Consider the following 19,216-nt stretch of genomic DNA (forward strand, 5'->3'; position numbering starts at 1 on the left):
AACTGACTGAGTCCATTCAGCATGATCTCCCTTTCTCAAAGCCAGCTGCGCTTGTGTGACATAACCTAGTCACCAGTCAGTGACTGTCCCATCATATGGGCAGGTACCTATCACGCTCAGGACTTCCCAGGTGGCACAGTGGTACAGAATCTGCCTGCCAGTGCAGGAGATGCAGGTTCGATCCTTGGGTCGGGAAGATCCCCTGGAGTAGGAAACGGCAACCCACTCCAGTATTCTTGCCTGAAAAACTCCATGGACAGAGAAGCCTGGCAGGCTACAGTCCTTGGGGTCTCAGAGAGTTGGACACAGTAACTGAACATGAGCTACCACACCCAGGACGAGGCCATCAGCATTTGACTAAATAACTGAGGTATTACCATCTGTGTTCATTGATGCATAAGACTAACCAGCATACCTTACTACAGTTTACCCATTTATAGTGTAGAACTCAGCGGATTTTAGCATATTCACAGACTTTTGCAACCATCACTACAATCAGTTTAAAAACATTTTATCATCTCCCAGAGAGATCTTGCACTTCCTAGCAGTCACTGCCTGTTCACCCTGCCTACCCTTGTCAGCTATGGATTGCCTATTCTGATCATCTTAATAAATTAGTTGTAGTTTTTTTGACTGGCTTCTTTCATACTGGCATGATGTTTTCAAAGTTTATCTATGTTGTGGCCTATAGCAGTACTTCACTTCTCTTTATTACCAAATAATATTCCATTATGTGAATATGCCATGTTTTATTTATTCATTTGCTATTTGGTGGACTTTTGAGTGTTTCTGATTTTTGGTTTTTAAAATACGCTTCTTGAATACTATGTACAAGTTTATGTGTGGACGTATTTTCATTCCATTGGGAATGGGATATCTGGGTCAAATGGTAACTGTGTTTAACCTTTGGAAGAACCACCTGACTGAAAGCTGCTATATTATTTTACATTTCCACCAGCAAGGCATGAGGGTTGCAATTATTTTACATCCTTGCACACACTGCTTATTTCAAATTGTTTCGATTATAGTCATGGTTGTGGGTGTGAAGTGGTATCTCACTGTGGTTTTGATTTGCAGTTATTTGGTGACTAATGATGTTGGACATCTTTTCATGTGTTTATTAGCTACCAATATTTCTTCTTTTGAGAAGTGTCTGTCACATTCTTTGCCCACTGTTTAACTGGGATATTTGTCTTTTTATTATTGGACTGTAAACCTTCTTTATATATTCTGAATATAATAAGTCCCTTACCAAAGATTGATTTGCAAGTATCTTCTCCCATTCTGTGGGTTGTCTTTTCACTTTCTTGATAGTGTCCTTGAAGCACAAGTTTTAAATTTTAATGATGTTTTTTCTGTTTTTTCTTTTCTTTCTTGTGCCGTTGCTTTCATGCCTGTGAAATCATGTGTAATAAAAGATCCCAAAGATTTTCATCTATATTTTCTTTTTAGACGTGTAGTTTTATCTCTTACATTTAGGTCTTTGATCTGTTTTGAGTTAACTGTCTGTAGGATAAGATAGGGACCCAATTTAATTCTTTTGTACATGACTATCTGAGTGTCCCAGCACTATTTGTTGGAAAGAGTATTCTTGTCTTACTACATTTATTTTTAATTTTGTATATATTTTTAATCTTTATAAATTGAATTTTAGTCATTTTTATATTTTCCATTTCTCTCCTCATTTTTATATTTTACTTTGTATTCTTGAGTATATGAAGCATACTTTAAATAGCTGTTTTAAAAATCCTTCTCTACTCATCCCAACTGGTATGCTGTTTCCTCTGTTTCTATTGGGGTGTGTGTGTATGTGTGTGTGTGTGTGTGTGTGTGTGTGTATTTACTGGCCATGGATCAAAATTTCCAGGATGATTATTTTTGATGGTATTTTCTGGACATTGTGATTGTTTTATATGTTATTCAGCTTTATTTCTTTTAGTGTGTTGGATTTTATTCTGCCATGAAGTTATGTTACTTTGAAGATTGTTTTTAAGATTTGTCAAGGCCTGTACATAGCAGCCCTAAGTTCAGTGCTAATTTATTCCCACTACTAAGACAGCGCCTTCCGTGGTCTCTATATGATGCCTTTTGTATTAAGAGGTCTTTTCACTCTGACTAGTGGGAATACAAGCTATTTCCAATCCTATATGAGTTCTTGGCATTGTTTTAACATACTGTTTTCTGATGGTTCTTTCTCCAGCTTTACAGAATTTCACATTATGTTCATTATTCAACCAAAGATTCAAGGGCACCCATTTGCAGATTGCTGAGTGCAGCTCTCTGTTGTCTAATATTTGCCTCACAAAGTCTGGAACCATGGCCTCCCTGAACTTTGATCTTTATCCTCAACTGTGTGAGGGTTTGGGGTTCCTTTCCTGAACTGTAGCCTCAAATCTGCCTCCAGGTAGCAAGTCAAGGCAGTCATATTTTGTTTTCTTTTTCCTCAAGGATGTCATTCCTGAACTGCCTATTATATTTGAAAGTAGTCATTTCATATATTTTGTTTAGTTTCCTTATGGTTTACAGTAGCAGTCAATTCTCACAGTGATTAATCCTTCATGGGAAGAAGTGGAAATCTTCTAGTGTTTTTATTTACAATGAATTTCTTGTAAATAGCATACACTACTTGCTTTTTTGTTTTTAAAACCTATTCTGATAGTCTCTGTCTTTTATCAAACTGTGTAGTCCATTTAGATTTAATATAATGTTGGTATTATTGAGTTTAGTTCTACCCTCGGAGTATTGGTTTTTAAAATTTCCTTTATTTTTCTCTGTGTTTGTTCTTCCTTTTGCCTTTTTTAGATTAATTGAGTGTTTTTAAAGTCCACTTTTACCACTTTTATTGGATTTTTAGCTATACCTCTTTTGTGTTTTTTTTAGTGACTGCTGTAGTGATTGTAATAGTCATCTTTATCTTATCACAGTCTACCTTGAATCAATATTATACTACTCCATGTATAAGGTAAGAATATTACAAAAGTGTAATCCATTTGCTCTTTCCTGTCCTTTGTGTAATTATTGCCATATATTTTACTCCTGTATATGTTATTAACCACATAATACATTGTTTTTTTTTTTACTTTAAAAGGGTAATTTTCTCGTAAGGAAATCATAGTAATAAAAAATCTTTTTCTTTACCCATGTATTGACCATTTTCTGTGAACTTCGCTGTTTCCTATTGATCTGAATTTTTTTTTTTTTTTTTTTGCGGTAACATTTCTATAGCTTGATAAATTTTATGTAACATTTTAAAATGGTGTGTTTCTAAATTGTGGCTATCAGTTGGCTTTCATACATCTGAAACATTTTTTATTGTGTGTCCATATTTGAAGGATATTTTTAGCATTCTATGTTGATGGATATATATTTTTAGTAATTAGAAGATTTAATTTCTTACTCTTCCGGCTTCTACTTTCTCTTAAGAATCCTTTATCAGTTTTTTTGTTTCTCTTTTGAAAGCAGCATGTCTTTTTCTTCCCTCTGACTTTTTAAAATACATGTTTTTCCTTAGTTTTTAATGTCGGTAATTTTAGTATGACATACCTAAGTATTAGTTTCCTTTTTAAAAATATGGCGTCTATTTGCTCTGTAGATGTTTCTCAAATCATGTTTGTAAATTTTTCTGCCATTCTCTTCAGGTATTGCATCTATCCTATTTGAAGGCTTTGCTTCACTTATGTTAGGCTTTTTCACCATGTCCCCGTCTTTTCTTACTGTCTTGTCTGTATTTTACATCCTTGTATCTTCCTTGATCAGTATTTCAATTCGCTTATTCTTCACATTTTTCCATTTTTCTCTTAGAACTATCTTTTAATTATCATTATTTAACATAACACGTCAGGATTTCTGTATTAAAACAGTTTTATTCATGATTCTATATCATCTGTTTTCCTGAATTCTGCTAGGCGGTTCTGCAAGACAATCCTGATTTTTCTCTTGTGGTTCAAGTTATCTGGCCACTTGACTGATTTTGGGTGATCTCAGAATTCTTTACTCACATATCTGGTAGTCTGAACTGAATGATTGATCTCGGAGTCCTCAGCTACAGATGATTGTTCTCTGCTGTATTTGGTCTGCTATCCTCCAGAAGTGTAGACTGGGCTGCTCTACGTGGTATTTTTAAAACAGAACTCAGAGAGAGAGCAGAGTATATTTTCCTCTTGAGGCCAAAGCTCAAAATTTCCATACCATCACTTCTGCATTCTCCTGTTCTGAAAAAGTCTTGATGCCAATCCGTGTTCAGAATGTGGGAAGAAATTGTACTTTTTCAATGAGAGCAAGGATAAAGTAATATTATCGATGGTGTACATACAGAGATGGCAAGAATTAGGGTGAATTATTTCTCATCTCATCTAATTAGTTCTGTTTTGTTTATTGACACATACATACAATCTTTCATTTTAAAGTGTACAATTCCATGGCTTTTAGTATGGCTAGTGGTGTGCAACTATCACCATCATATAATTCCAGAGCTCTTCAATTACCCCCAAACGAAATTCCATACCCTTTACCAGTCACTATCTATTCATTTTCCCCTCTAATACCTGAAAATGACTAATCTACTTTCTTTTCTCTGTGTATATGTCTATTCTGGACATTTCATTTAAACGCAGTCATATAATGTGTCTTTTAGTGTCTGACTTCTTTCACTTAGCATACATGATTGAGGTTTATCCATACTGTGGCGTATATCAGTCCTTTACTGAGTAATATTAAATTCTGGAGAAGGAAATGGCAATCCACTCCAGTAGTCTTACCTGGCAAATTGCATAAACAGAGGAGCCTGGTGGGCTACAGTTCATGGAGTCTCAGAGAGTTGGATACGACTGAGCGTCTGACACTTTCACTTCACTTTCAATATTAAATTGCATGCCATATATTTATACTTCATTGGTTTATGGATCTTCAGCTTATGTCCACTCTTTTGCTGTTATGAATATTGCTGCTATGAATATTGGTTTGTAAGTTTTTGTGTGAACATGTTTTCTCTTGGTATTTATCTAGGAGTTGATGTTTTTGGTAGATGGTACATGTATATTTAACCTTTTAAGGAATTGCCAGACTTTTTCCAGAGCTATTGCATCATTTTATGTTATAGCCAACAGTGTGTATTGGATCTAATAACTCTCTTCACCAATACTGGTTATTCATCATTTTCTTTATTATCCTCCTACTTGATGTGAAGTGGTAGCTCCTTGTGGTTTTGTTTCATATTTCTCTTATGACTTATGATGTTCTTTTCATTTGCTTAATGGCTACTCATGTTCTTTCTATGGAAAACGTCTGTTTAAATCATTTGCCTACTTAAAAAATTAAGTTGTTTCTTAAATTATAGAATTGTGAGAGTTATTTATATGTTCTGAGGAGATCCTTATAAGACATACGATTCTCAGATATTTTCCCCTATTCTGTGGTTGTGTCTTCACTTTCTTGATGGTGTCACTTGAGACACAGTTTTTTTAAATTTTTTATTTTGATAGTGTCTAGTATATCTTTTTCTGTTAGTTACTTAAGCTTTTGATGTTATATCTAAGAAACTGTTGCCTAATCCAAAATCATGAAGATTTGTATCTATATTTTCTTCTAACATTTTTATAATTTTAGTTCTTAAGTTTTTGATCATTTTTAGTTAATTTTTATATGTTGTGAAATGTGGATCCAAATTCATCCTTCTGTATGTGAATATCAAGCTGTCCTAGCACCATTTGTTGAAAAGACTCTTATTTCCCCATTTAAACTTGTTGACACCTTTGTTGAATATCAATAGGCCATAGATGTATGGTATTATTTCTGTATCTAATTCTATTTCATGATCTACATGTCTGTCCTTATGACAATGACACATGGTTTGATTATTAAGACATTGAAATAAGTTTTGAAATTGGAAAGTGTCAGTACCTTTAACTCTGTTGTTATCAAGACTTTTTTCCCTAGTCTTGGGCTTCTGTTTCTCAATATGAATTTTAGCACCTGCTGTTTATTCCTATAAAAAAGAAATCTTTTGGAATTTGTATTAAATATGCAGATCAGTTAGGATGAATTGCTATCCTAATATGAAGTCTTTTAATTCATGAATACAGATGCCTTTTCACTAACTTTTTTCAATGATATTTTGTCGTTTTCTTAACTTCATTTTCAAATTTTTCATTGTAAATGTATATCAATACAATGAAACTGATTTCTCTGTAAATGACCTGTAACATTGTTGAAGACATTAGTAGATTAAATAATTTTTATAGATTTCTTAGTTTTCTGTATGCGAGATTATGTCATGTGCAAGCAAAGTTAGTTTTCTTTTCTTTAAATCTGGTTGCTTTTTTTTTTTCTTTTTCTTGCCTAATTGCCCTGTCCAGAACCTCTAGTACATTGCTGTTAGAAGTGACAAGTGAGGACAATTTTGTCTTGGTCCTGACCTTAAAAAGAAAGCTTTCAGTCTTTCACCGTTAAATATGACTTTAGCTATGAAGTTTTTATACATGTCCTTTATCAGGTTAAAACAATTGCCTGCTGTTCCTAGTTTGTTAGTTCGTTTTGCTTCTGTGTTTTGGAAATGTTTGTGAATAATTGTTAATTCTCCTTAAAGAGTTTGGTAGAATTACTGAGTTAAGCTTCCTGCTTTTGGGCTACTCTTTTCTGGCACTTTGTTGATTTCTAACTCAGTCTCCTTACTGTTATAGCCTATGCATATTTTCTCGGTAGTATCTTCCTAGGAATCTCCCCGTTTCATCTGCTTTATTGACATGCAGCTGCTCATAGTGTTTCCCTATAGTCTTTTTTCCCAGTCTTTATCAGTAGTATGTCTCATCTTTCATTACTGATTTTAATAATGTGTCTTCTTAAATTTGTTAGTCTAGCTGAAGCTTTGTTGATTTTGTTGCACATTGCAAGTAACAGTTTGTATTTGGCTTTATTGATTTTCTTTATTCTTTTCCTACTATGCATTTTATTTATTTTCACTCTGATTTTTATTAATTTCCTTTCTTCTGCTTGCTTTCAGTTGAGTTTTCTATTAATTTTTTAGTTTATTAAAGTGCAAAGTTAGGTTGATATGAGACCTTTTTTGTTTTTGAATGAAGGCTTTTACAATATAAATCTCTTGCTGAACAGTCTTTCGGCCACATCTTGTAAGATTTTTGGTATGTTATGCTTTATTTTAGTTTACCTGAAAGTAATTTTTAAGTTTCCTATGATTGTTTTTGATCCATTTGTTACTTAGAAATGTGTAGCTTAATTTCCATAATTTGTGTTTTTTCCATAGATTTCTAATTTCATTCAGTTGTAGTTAGAGAACATACTTTATATTACTTCAGTCCTTTTAAATGTATTGAAGTTTAAGACCTGATGAGGTTTTTTATGTGTAATTGAGAATGAAGTATATTCTGTTGTTAAATGGATTTTTAAATTTACTTCTATTTGGTCCAATTGGTTTATAGCATTTTCTAAGTCTTCTAATCCCTCGCTGATCATCTGTCTAGTTCTTTTATTCACTATTGAAAGTGAAGTATTGAAGTCTCCAACTATTTTTGTGGAATTCTTTATTTCTATTTTAATTTCTGTCAGTGATTGCTCCATGTAGTTTAAGGCTCTGTTGTTAGATACATGTATGTTTACAATTTCTATATCTTATTGATGGATTGTCCTCTTTATCATTATAAAATGTCCCTCTTCATCTCTGGTAACATCCCAACTTTCTTGTTGCTGTTTGTATGTAAATATTTACATGTGTCTTCTATAAAGGTTACATAGTTAGCTCTTTGTCTTTCATCTAGTCTGTCTTTTCTGCCTTTTGATTGAATCATTTGACCTATTCACATTTAATGTTATTTTTGATGTAATTGGGTTTATGTCATTTTTCCTCTGTATATGATGAATTTGGTTCTTCCACTTTTATTTATTTTGCAGTAAGTAAATATTTTATAATATCATATTTTAGTTTTTAATAACTTTTTCATTATATTTTATGAGCTATATTCTTAGTGGTTACTCCAGGGTTTTCTTAATATATCTTAACTTATTAAAATATGCTTCATTTATGCTAACATAATTCCAATGAGATAAAATGATGTTACTTTTATAGGTCTAATTTCTTTCTTCTCTTTCTGTGGTATTGTCATACATATTACATAGATACATGTTGCAAACCAAAGAGTACATTTTACAGTTATCACTTTAGATAAGTTCGTGTCTTTTAAAGAATCTGAGGGAAAAAAGAAGGATGATATTTACTTTTAGCTTTCGTTAATCTTTGTATTTACCGTTTCTAGTTTTCTTCATTTGTTCCTGTGAATCTGTGTTACCATCTAGTAATACCACATTATATCCTTAGACCAATATAGATTTTTTTTCTCATGTATTTCCTCTGTGCTGTTACTGGGAAGTACTTTACATTTTATGTTTTATAGGCCCAATAATACCCTTATATCATTTAAAATGCAACCTGTAAAAATAAGGTAAAAGAAGAAGGGAGACAAAATATACATTTTTACCTTCTTTTATAAACGACAGTTATGTTATTGGTGCTGTTTGTTTTATTTTGTGGAGTTAAATTACTGTCTGGTATCACATGCTTTCTCCTTAAAGAGCTTGCTTTAGTATTTCTTGTAAGTTATATCTCCTGGCAGTGAATTCTCTCAATTTTTGTTTATCTGTGAATGTTCTTCTTTAATTTTTGAAAAGTGGTTTTGTTGGTAGAAAATTTTGGTTGACCATGTGTTTTTTTTGAGAACTTTGAATATATTATTCTAATGCCTACTGACCTCCATGTTTCTTGATTAAAAGTTAGTTATTAATCTTATTGGGATTTTTGTAAGTGAGAAGTAATATTTTCTCCTGCTGCTTTCAAGATTTTTTACTTTTCTTTGCCTTTCATCACTGTTATTATAATGTATTTGTCAATATTTTCATATATATTGTAGTTAAAGTTCATTAGGCTTCTTGGTTCAATTCTGTTGCTCAGTTGTGTCTGACTCTGTGACCCCATGGACTGCAGCATGCCTGGCTTCCCTGTTCATCATCAACTCCCAGAGCTTACTCAAACTCATGTCCATTGAGTCGGTGAAGCCATCCAACCATCTCATCCTCTGTCATCCCCTTCTCCTCCCACCTTCAATCTTTCCCAGCATCAGGGTCTTTTCAAATGAGTCAGTTCTTCGCATCAGGTGGCCAAAGTATCGGAGTTTCAGCTTCAGCATCAGTCCTTCCAATGAATATTCAGGCTTATTGGATGTGTAGATTAATATTTTTATCAAATTTGGTGACTTTTAAGGAATTATTTCTTTAAGTAAATTTTAGCCTTCTTTGTCTCTTTCCTATCCCCCCCAACATTCCCATTACATATAGATGGACACTTTTCATGGTTTCCCACAATTAACTGAGGCTTTGTTCATTTTTCTTCATTTTGTTTTCTCTGTCCTTCAGCTGACATGGTTTCTATTGATCTCTCTTCACATTTTCTAATTCTTCTGACAGTTCAGATTTACTGTTGAATCCCTCTCTGTAGTATATTTTCATTTCAGTTTTTGTAACGCTTTCCCCGCCCCCCCAACCACCCTTGTATTTGTAGAATTCAGTTTTACTTTTTGTTTCTTTTAGCCACACTGCAAGGCATGCAGAATCTTAGTTCCCCAACCAGGGATTGAACCTCTGCCCCCTGCAGGGGAAGTATGGGGCCTTAACCATTGGACCATCAGGGAAGTCCTTCATTTCAGTTATTGTTCTATTTTTATCACTTCCATTAGTTATTTTTTATAATTTTTATATTTTTTGATATTTTCTTTTTGATGAGACTGTAATCTAGTAATACCCACCTTTACTTCCTTAAACTTGGTTTTCTCAGTTTTTTTGCTTTTGTTTTGAATACTTTTATTGTCTTGTAACTGTCCTTTTACTCAAATTCTTAGGGTGTCAGTTCTCATTTTTAATATCTCCCTCTCTTTTTCCTGACTCTCCTTTATGCGGCTTATAATTTTTCATTTTGAGGTTTAATTCAGTAAGTGTTTTTTTTTTTTTTTCTGTATCAAAGATTTGCAGACCAAGATCTGATGGCCAAAGCTGTTGATTGCCTATTTTTATGAATACAGTTTTACTGGATTATAGCTATTATCAATTGTCTGTATATTGTATGTGGTTACTTTTGTACTACAAAGGCCACAATGGTAGTTGTGAAGAGGTTCCATGGTCTGCACTTGTGTGACCTGAATTGAAGAAATATTTCAAGAGGCCATTTACATCTGCTTTTGCAAGATGCGTGAGGCTTTTCTTATTTACAGAGCAGGTTTTAATACTGTTGTTTAATGTTGAGGTTTCTTTACCATATAGACAATGAATTTCAACCCAACCCATCTGATCGGTACAGGCTCTCATAAGTGACTTTTGTCTTCTATACAATATGCCTGTGGACTTAATGTTCTTTTCTGCTTCTTTGGGCTTTGATGTATTTTAGTACCTTTTACACAGAGAGAGGCTACACTTGAAGGCTTTAAACATTATAAATATGGTTCAGGTTATCTCTTAAGTATGCCAGAGATTATATCTTCTGGTCCTCTGGGTTTTGAAACCCAAACCCACTAGCTCTTGCTTGTCTAGCCCCATGTATAGTAAGGTTCTGTCACTAGCTCAAGCTTCTCTTTAACATTTTTCTTTTGAATCCCAGTTTTATTTTTAGCAATGATAATTCCCTTTTCTTTTAAAGGGCTATGTTTTGAAAACAAAGTTTTGAGTAAATTTCTTGACTCTCTGTGTGTAATTTTTCAAATTTTATTGAGAATGCCAGGCATACATTTTTTAATGTCTTACATCTGTTTTAGAGAACACATATTTTTCAAAACTATATATTTTATTTGCATATCAAATGTTGTATTTTTCATTATGTTCTATTTTCAGTTTTTTTCTGTTTGTATGTATGTAAGTGAAGAGCCATCTGGATTAGTTTTAAAATTTAAACAAAACAATATGGATGACTTCTCTTTAGTTTCACTCATGTGACAGAACTGAATTATTATTAGAACTGTTCAAGTAACAGTGAATTCTGGAAGAACTGTTAGGTACAAGCTTACATTACCTTTTGATCCAACAAGCCAATGGTATTGGAGAATAGAGCATCCTAGGTTTCATGGTGTATCCTTTTCCTGTATGTTTGATACAGTTATTACTCCTGGATCCTGGTCTCCATCACATGCCTTCTTTGCCGTTGCTGCCATACTAGTTACAAACTGCAAAAATGACCATATATTTTTTTTTTCTGGAAAATTTTGTAGCAGTAGGTCTAAATTATATCAGCCTTCTGTATGGTATATTCATTACTTGGAACCTTAGACTTTGCTGTATCACATTCTAGCAGCAATATGGAGGCATACCAATGATATGCTTCTTGATTGCACCATAACCCAGAGCTGCCTTCAGAATTTCTCACTTTTAGGAAGGTTACAGTTGAGTGGCATTATGCCAGAAGTCCTCCTTTAATTCCAAGAGATATACTAGGTTGCTACTTTCTAGTTTTATTTATGTAGTTGTCATCCCAACATCTGTTGGATCATAGAAAAAGCAAGAGAATTCCAGGGAAACATCTACTTCTGCTTCATTGACTACGCTGAAGCCTTTGACTGTATGGGTCACAACAAACTGTGGAAAATTCTTAAAGCAATGGGAATACCAGACCACCTTACCTGCCTCCTAGAAACACATATGCCAGTCAAGAAGCAACAGTTAGAACCAGATAAACAACAGACTGGTTCCAAATTGGGAAAGGATTACGTCAAGGCTGTATATTGTCACTCTGCTTGTTTAACTTATTATTGCAAAATGCCATACTGGATGAAGCACAAGCTGCAATCAAGATTGCTGGGAGTAATATCAATAACCTCAGATAATATGCAGATGACAGCACTCTTATGGCGGAAACTGAAGAGGAACGAAAGAACCTCTTGATAAAAGAGGAGAGTGAAAAAACTGGTTTAAAACTCAGCATTCAAAAAACTAAGATCATGGCATTTGATCCCATCACTTCATGGCAAATAGATAAAAAAATAGTGGAAACAGTGACAAACTTTATTTTCTTGGGCTCCCAAATCACTGCAGATGGTGACTGTAGCTATGAAATTAACAGATGCTTCTTGCTCTTTGGGGAAAAAACTATGACAAACCCAGACAGTGTATTAAAAAGCAGAGGCATCACTTTGCCAATAAAAGTCCATCTAGTCAAACCTGTGGTTTTTCCAGTAGTCATATATGGATGTGAGAGCTGGACTATAAAGAAAGCTGAGCTCTGAAGAACTGATGCTTTTGAACTGTGATGTTGGAGAAGACTCTTGAGAGTCCCTTGGACTGCAAGGGGATCCAACCAGTTAATCCTAAAGGAAATCAGTCCTGAGTATTTATTGGAAGGACTCATGCTGAAGCAGAAGCTCTCAATACTTTGGCCACCTGATGTGAAGAGCCAAATCATTAGAAAAGACCCTGATGCTGGGAAAGACTGAAGGCAGGATAAGAAGCGGATGACAGAGGATGAGATGGTTGGATGGCCATTACCAAGTCAACGGACATGAGTTTGAGCAAGCTCCGGGAAATGATGAAGGACGGGGAAGCCTGGTGTGCTGCAGTCCATGGTGTCACATAGAGTAGGGCACCACAGAGAGACTGAACAACCACAACTACAACATCACACTACAATTCCTGTTGTTGCTGGCAAGTTTTCTTATTATTTCATTGGTAATCTTTGAGGAGGCTGTTAGATGAGATTACTAATTTAGTAATTTTATTCAGAAGTTAAGGCATTTATGTTTCTGATAAAAAAATGTAGCCAGGGGTTTCATAAAAACACTTGTAGTAACCTATCTCTTATTCTGACTTTTTCAGATAATACTTTGCATGTAGTAAGAACTGAATAAATTTTGTTTTAACCTGAGTGAATCAACCCTAGTGGCCTTACATAAAATTTTCTATAAAAAATGACTTAAAATTTTAAGCACAGTTTAAACAAAGTTCTTATCATTATTTTTCTTATTATAATAGTAATATGAATTTATAGTAGAAAATTGATGATGTAGAAAAATCTTACTAAAAGTTCTCCATAAAGAAAATTGATGTAGAAAAATATTACTAAAGATAACCACCATTTTCCATGGGCATATTTATACATTTCAACACATAATTGTGGTCATTCTAGATATGGGTCAGAAAGATCCCCTGGAGAAGGGTTGGCTACTGAATCCAGTATTCTTGGGCTTCCCTTGTGGCTCAACTGGTACAGAATCCGCCTGCAATGCAGGAGACCTGAGTTCGGTCCCTGGGTTGGGAAGATCCCCTGGAGAAGGAAAAGGCTACCCACTCCAGTATTCTTGCTGGAGAATTCCATGGACTGTATAGTCCTTGGGGTCACAAAGAGTGAGACATAACTGAGCAACTTTCACTTCACTTCACTTAGATACAATGTTTGAGTTCTTAGTTTATTTACTTTATTATGAATGTTTTTCTTGTTATTAAATTTACTCCTAGCTGTTTTATAATATAAAGTTTGAAAACTATATTGTAATTCTCTTAGTTTTATTAGGAGTAAGATTATTTTACATTTTTCTCTGATGGCTGCATGCCATTTTTATACTGTATTACAGTAGAATTATGCCTCTGAAAATTTCTGTAAGATATAGGTATTTATTTTTTTACTCTTTTTCTTTACCCTTTGATGTTAACTCATGTTGATGACCTAGTCTCTTGGGATTTCCCTCTTAGACTTTCACATTTTGTGCATGGAGTATGTATGAAATTTAATATTTGATCTTTGGTTCATAGATCCTGATTGTGCATTTGTTCCTGCCACTGATTAGATGTGTTGCCTAATCTCGGCTTCTTGATATTGGAAACAACCCTGAGAATAGGAGCTTCTATACAAAATTGTTGTGGGGATTAAATTACGTAATTCATGTATACCACTTGGTGTTCTATCTCGCAGTGGGGTAGTAGTTACAATATTTAAGAAAACTGGTGCAGTATGTGAACTGACAAAGCAGAATAGATAACTGCACAGACTATTGCAGTCGATTTAATAGTGGCTTTCCTGGTTTGAGGTGAGGGCACTAATTAAGTGCATAGTTGTAATAATGATGAAAATGATAATGATGTTTCTACAAAAAGTTACCAAAGTAAGTTAATATTATGCCTCCAATAGACAATAAACAGGAGCTTTCATATATAAACTTTACTTCTCATCTGAAATTTTAAAATTCTATTGTAATATTAATATGAAAATATATTAGATCTCATGTGAAGATATAAAATATCTCGTGCTTCAGATTTCTTTGTTTTAGTTCACATTTCAAGTAAAATTTCTAGTAAGTCTTGAAGCTTTTCTTGCCAAAGAAGATAAACATTTATGCAAATTAATTTAAAAGTACTATGTTAAATTTTGCACTAATGTATTTTCTTGAAGTAGGGCCTTAGCATCACACAGTTTTGTGTGTTTATTGATCCTTTTTTATTATACCTAAGGATAGTTGATACATTTTAGCATCTTTATCAGAGCTATGTTATTTATTCTTGTGTTAACTTAATAGACATAATAGTCACATGCATCTTTAAGGACTATGTTGAAATGTATTCCCTCCTGGTGGCTCAGATGGTAAAGAATGTGGGTGCAGGTTGGGAGACCCAGGTTTGATCCCTGGTTTGGGAAGATTTCCTGGAGAAGGGAATGGCTACCCACTCCATTGTCTTGCCTAGAGAATTCCATGGACAGAGGAGCCTGGTGGGCTACAGTCCCTGGGGTTGAAAAGAATCGAATGACTGAGTGAATAACACTTTGACTTTTCATTCTCTCCTTAGCTATAACTTTTCTGGTTCACTTTAATTTTTAGCCATTATGTTCTACAGATCGTAGGCAGAGTTTGTCCCATGTTAATATTTTGAGACGTATGTTAAAAAAAAAGAAAAAACGCTTGGGAAATGCCATTTGTACTTCGCTGTCATTCAGATTTGTAAAATAAATTCTTTGTCTTTATGGCAATTATACTTGATATTGTTATGTAGATATGATCAACCTTTTTTTTTTTTTTTTTTTTTTACTATTTTCTTTAGCTTGCCAGTGTAATGGACATAGCACTTGCATCAATAATAATGTGTGCGAACAGTGTAAAAATCTTACCACAGGAAAGCAGTGTCAAGACTGCATGCCAGGTTATTATGGGGATCCGACCAATGGAGGACAGTGTACAGGTAATTATTTTTTCTTTCACTTCAATGTATTTTTACTATAGGAAAGAAAATTAAGAAAGATGAGCCTCTCGTGGAAAATATATTTTATTAAAGAAGTTTTTTTTGTTGTCTGAGTATTTTTGGAAGAGAATATGTATTTATTGAGGACTGTGGACTATAAAATTCTGTGATGTACTTGCTTTAAGAAACTCCTTCTTTTTCTTATTTGAGAATGAATACATATTTGCTATAGGAAACTTAGCAAATACAGACAAATTAAATTTAGAAATTATGTGTAATCTCAGTGTTCTGAAAAAAAATCACTGCTTATAACTTATTTTTAATAATAGTAAGTGACCACTTTACATTTTAATTTAGAAATAAGAAATAAAGATTTTGTGTATGCCTTATATCTGGTAAGTTTTTGTTTGTTTTTGACAAGGTGATATAGCATAAGGTTTAAGAGAATGGGTTTACAATCAGTTGTTGGCTGAAATTCCAACTCTGCCACTGTTTAAATGTATCGCTTTGGTTAATTCACTTAACCTTAGAGAGTGCTTCATTTTTCTCATATGTAAGAGTGAAATGATAATACTTCATTGGATTATTGTAAAGATCAAATGAGATCATGTGTAATGGAGGCATGTGTAATAGGAATTAAAGCACATTAAAAGAGCATTGTAAGTGCTATTACCATCTCAGGTTTTTGATCCTGAAATCCTTTTATCTGTTTTCTTTATCTGTCTTGCTACTTTTTTCTTCCTATTTTTTTAAAAAGAAATTTTGGTCTTTCTTTAAAAAAAATTTCTTTCAAGTTGTAATTTTTCAATAACCTTCTTCATTTCTAAATTGGTCCTTGTTCCTTAAATCTTTACTCTACTTTTTCTAAATGGAGAGTGTCTGAATAGCACTCACTGAGAAGCTGTGTGTAAGCCCTTTAGAGAGAGGGCCTGGGGCTGATCTAGACAAAAATTTTAATACTACCTGCATTTTAAAACCACCTGGAAAGCTTTTTTAAAAATATGGATGTCTAGGCCACTCCCTAAAATAATTAAATCAATCTCTTAGTTTAGGTCCTAGGGTGATTCTTGGTTCTTTCACTTCAGTTCAGTTCAGTCGCTCAGTCGTGTCCGACTCTGCGACCCCATGAATCTCAGCATGCCAGGCCTCCCTGTCCATCACCAACTCTCAGAGTTCACTCAGACTCACGTCCATCGAGTCAGTGATGCATGCCATCCAGCCATCTCATCCTCGGTCGTCCCCTTCTCCTCCTGCCCCCAATCCCTCCCAGCATCAGAGTCTTTTCCAATGAGTCAACTCTTCCCATGAGGTGTCCAAAGTACTGGAATTTCAGCTTTATCATCATTCCTTCCAAAGAAATCCCAGGGCTGATCTCCTTCAGAATGGACTGGTTGGATCTCCTTGCAGTCCAAGGGACTCTCAAGAGTCTTCTCCAACACCACAGTTCAAAAGCATCAATTCTTCGGCGCTCAGCCTTCTTCACAGTCCAACTCTCACATCCATACATGACTACTGGAAAAACCATAGCCTTGACTAGACAGACCTTAGTCGGCAAAGTAATGTCTCTGCTTTTGATTATGCTGTCTAGGTTGGTCATAACTTTTCTTCCAAGGAGTAAGCGTCTTTTAATTTCATGGCTGCAGTCACCATCTGCAGTGATTTTGGAGCCCCCAGTAATAAAGTCTGACACTGTTTTCACTGTTGCCCCATCTATTTCCCATGAAGTGATGGGACCAGATGCCATGATCTTCGTTTTCTGAATGTTGAGCTTTAAGCCAACTTTTTCACTCTCCTCTTTCACTTTCATCAAGAGGCTTTTTAGTTCTTCTTCACTTTCTGCCTAAAGGGTGGTGTCATCTGCATATCTGAGGTTATTGATATTTCTCCCGGCAATCTTGATTCCAGCTTGTGTTTCTTCCAGTCCAGTGTTTCTCATGATGTACTCTGCATATAAGTTAAATAAGCAGGGTGACAATATACAGCACTGAAGCACTAAGTCTGCCCAAATGACTCAAATTTATACTCAGAGTTGAGAAAGACAGAATGATGAGCTATGTCCTAGAGTCAATGAAACTGGCAGTATCAGGTTTCCATTCATTTCTGCTGAATGGAAATTTTGCTCTGCCCTGATTGAGGCTCTAACACATGAATTGGTTGACACTTGCCTTTTCTGTGCTTGAGGTACTATACTCATAGCTTATATTCATTGTCTCATTTCAAGACAACTGTAAGGGAGGAATCACAATAGCTTCCATTTTAGGTACAGCCAAATATACAAAGAAGTTAAGTAAAATGTTCAAGATTATACTACTACTAACAGGCAAGAATTATCTGATTCTTAGACCTAACTCTTGACTATCAATGCAGAAGTAGTGTTAATGTGAACAGGGAGGATCCAGGAACCCTTAGCCAAAAGCCACAGCTTAGTGCTGTGTTCAGTGTGTAAGGAAGCTGCAGGAGATATCTGTGCAATAGAATCCAAAAAATTCAGAGCTTGTCTATTATAATCATAGTATTATATTTTGTTATTTTATGTTTGTTAAGTAAAAATACCCATCCTGTTTTCCAAAGCTTTTTACTACTAAATTTTCTTTAGCCAAAAATTTCATTGGACAAAAAGTGTATTTCAGATAGATTAGATAGATAATGATTATTTATAGGGCTTCTCAGGTGGTGCAGCTGATAGATTCTGCCTGCCAATGTGGGAAACACAGATTTGATTCCTGGTTTAGGAAGATCCCAGGAGTAAGAAATGGAAACCCACACTAGTATTCTTGACAGGAAAATTCCATGGACAGCAAGAGTCAGACATGACTGAGTTTCTGAGCAGACACACACACACACACACATACACACACACAAATGCTTTGTTTCCATGACTTTAAGGAAAAAACTATCTCTGGGTTTTTTTGTATTTTTTACATTGCAATTTTTATGTGTTTGCAACCTTTCAAATATTTATATATAATTGTTTTAATTTACTTTTATAAAAGATTTTATTTATGCTTTCCAGATTATTTTAATACTTATATAATAGTGCGTGGGGATTTTGTGAAGTAATTTGCTTAATATTTTTCTGTTATTTGTATATTGCTTCCATCCATAACCCCATTTTTAGAGGGTTTTTCTTAAATTGGGGTGAAATCACATAACATAATATTAACCATTTTAGGTTACAATTCAGTGGCATTTAGTACCTTCATAATAGTGTGTGACCATCAGCTCCATCAAGTTTCAAAATTTTTTCGTCACTCCAGAAGAAAATATCATATTTATTAAGCAGTTATCCCAAGCCCCTGTCAATCAGTTATCTGCTTTCTTTATGTATTTACTTATTCTGAATATTTCATATAAATGCTATTATAAAATGTGTACTTAGCCATAATATTTTTAATATTAATTCTTGCTATAGTATCTACATTCCTTTTTACTGATGAATATTATTCCATTGTATACATGTATCACAGTAGTTTTACCCATTTATTTATTGATGCACCTTGCTCTTTTTCCACCTTTTTTGGCTATTGTGAATACTGATACTGAGAACATTACTGTACATGTTTTTTTGGGGGGATTTCAAGTTTTTGGTTATTTTATGTATCAACTAGAAGAGGAATTGCTGGGCCATTTGGTAATTTTATGTTTAACCTTGGGGAACTTCCAAATTGTTCAAATTGTTTTCCATGAGGGCTGCATGATTTCACATTCCCATCAGTACTGTGGATAATTTCCAGTTTCTCTATGTTCTTGCCAACACTTGTTATTTTACATTTTTTAAAAGCTTCTAGCTGTGGTGATAGGTGTAGAAATATTTCTCATTGTCATTTTGATTTGTATTTTCCTCATGACTAGTGATGATGTTGTTGGCCATTGTATGTAGTCTTTGGAGAAATGTCTATTCAAGTTCTTGACCATTTAAAGAATAATTTTTAAAATTGTGGTATGTACGTAACATAAAATTTCCCTTAAAAGAAGGAAGTTTAGTTGCATTAAGTGCGTTCACATTGCTGTG

At 34.2% G+C, this 19,216-nt stretch overlaps 1 protein-coding gene across 1 annotated transcript in view; it reads left to right on the plus strand.

Annotated features, from left to right (window-relative positions):
- Positions 1-19,216, plus strand: part of ATRNL1 (attractin like 1) — a 795,857-nt gene that overhangs the window by 205,003 nt on the left and 571,638 nt on the right. The window contains exon 19 of the mRNA XM_052660645.1: positions 15,067-15,204. Coding sequence (XP_052516605.1) covers positions 15,067-15,204 — 138 coding nt within the window. The remainder of the gene's footprint in view (positions 1-15,066; positions 15,205-19,216) is intronic.

This window comes from Budorcas taxicolor, chromosome 23, assembly GCF_023091745.1.
Source record: "Budorcas taxicolor isolate Tak-1 chromosome 23, Takin1.1, whole genome shotgun sequence".
NCBI classification, from domain to species: Eukaryota; Metazoa; Chordata; class Mammalia; order Artiodactyla; family Bovidae; genus Budorcas; species Budorcas taxicolor.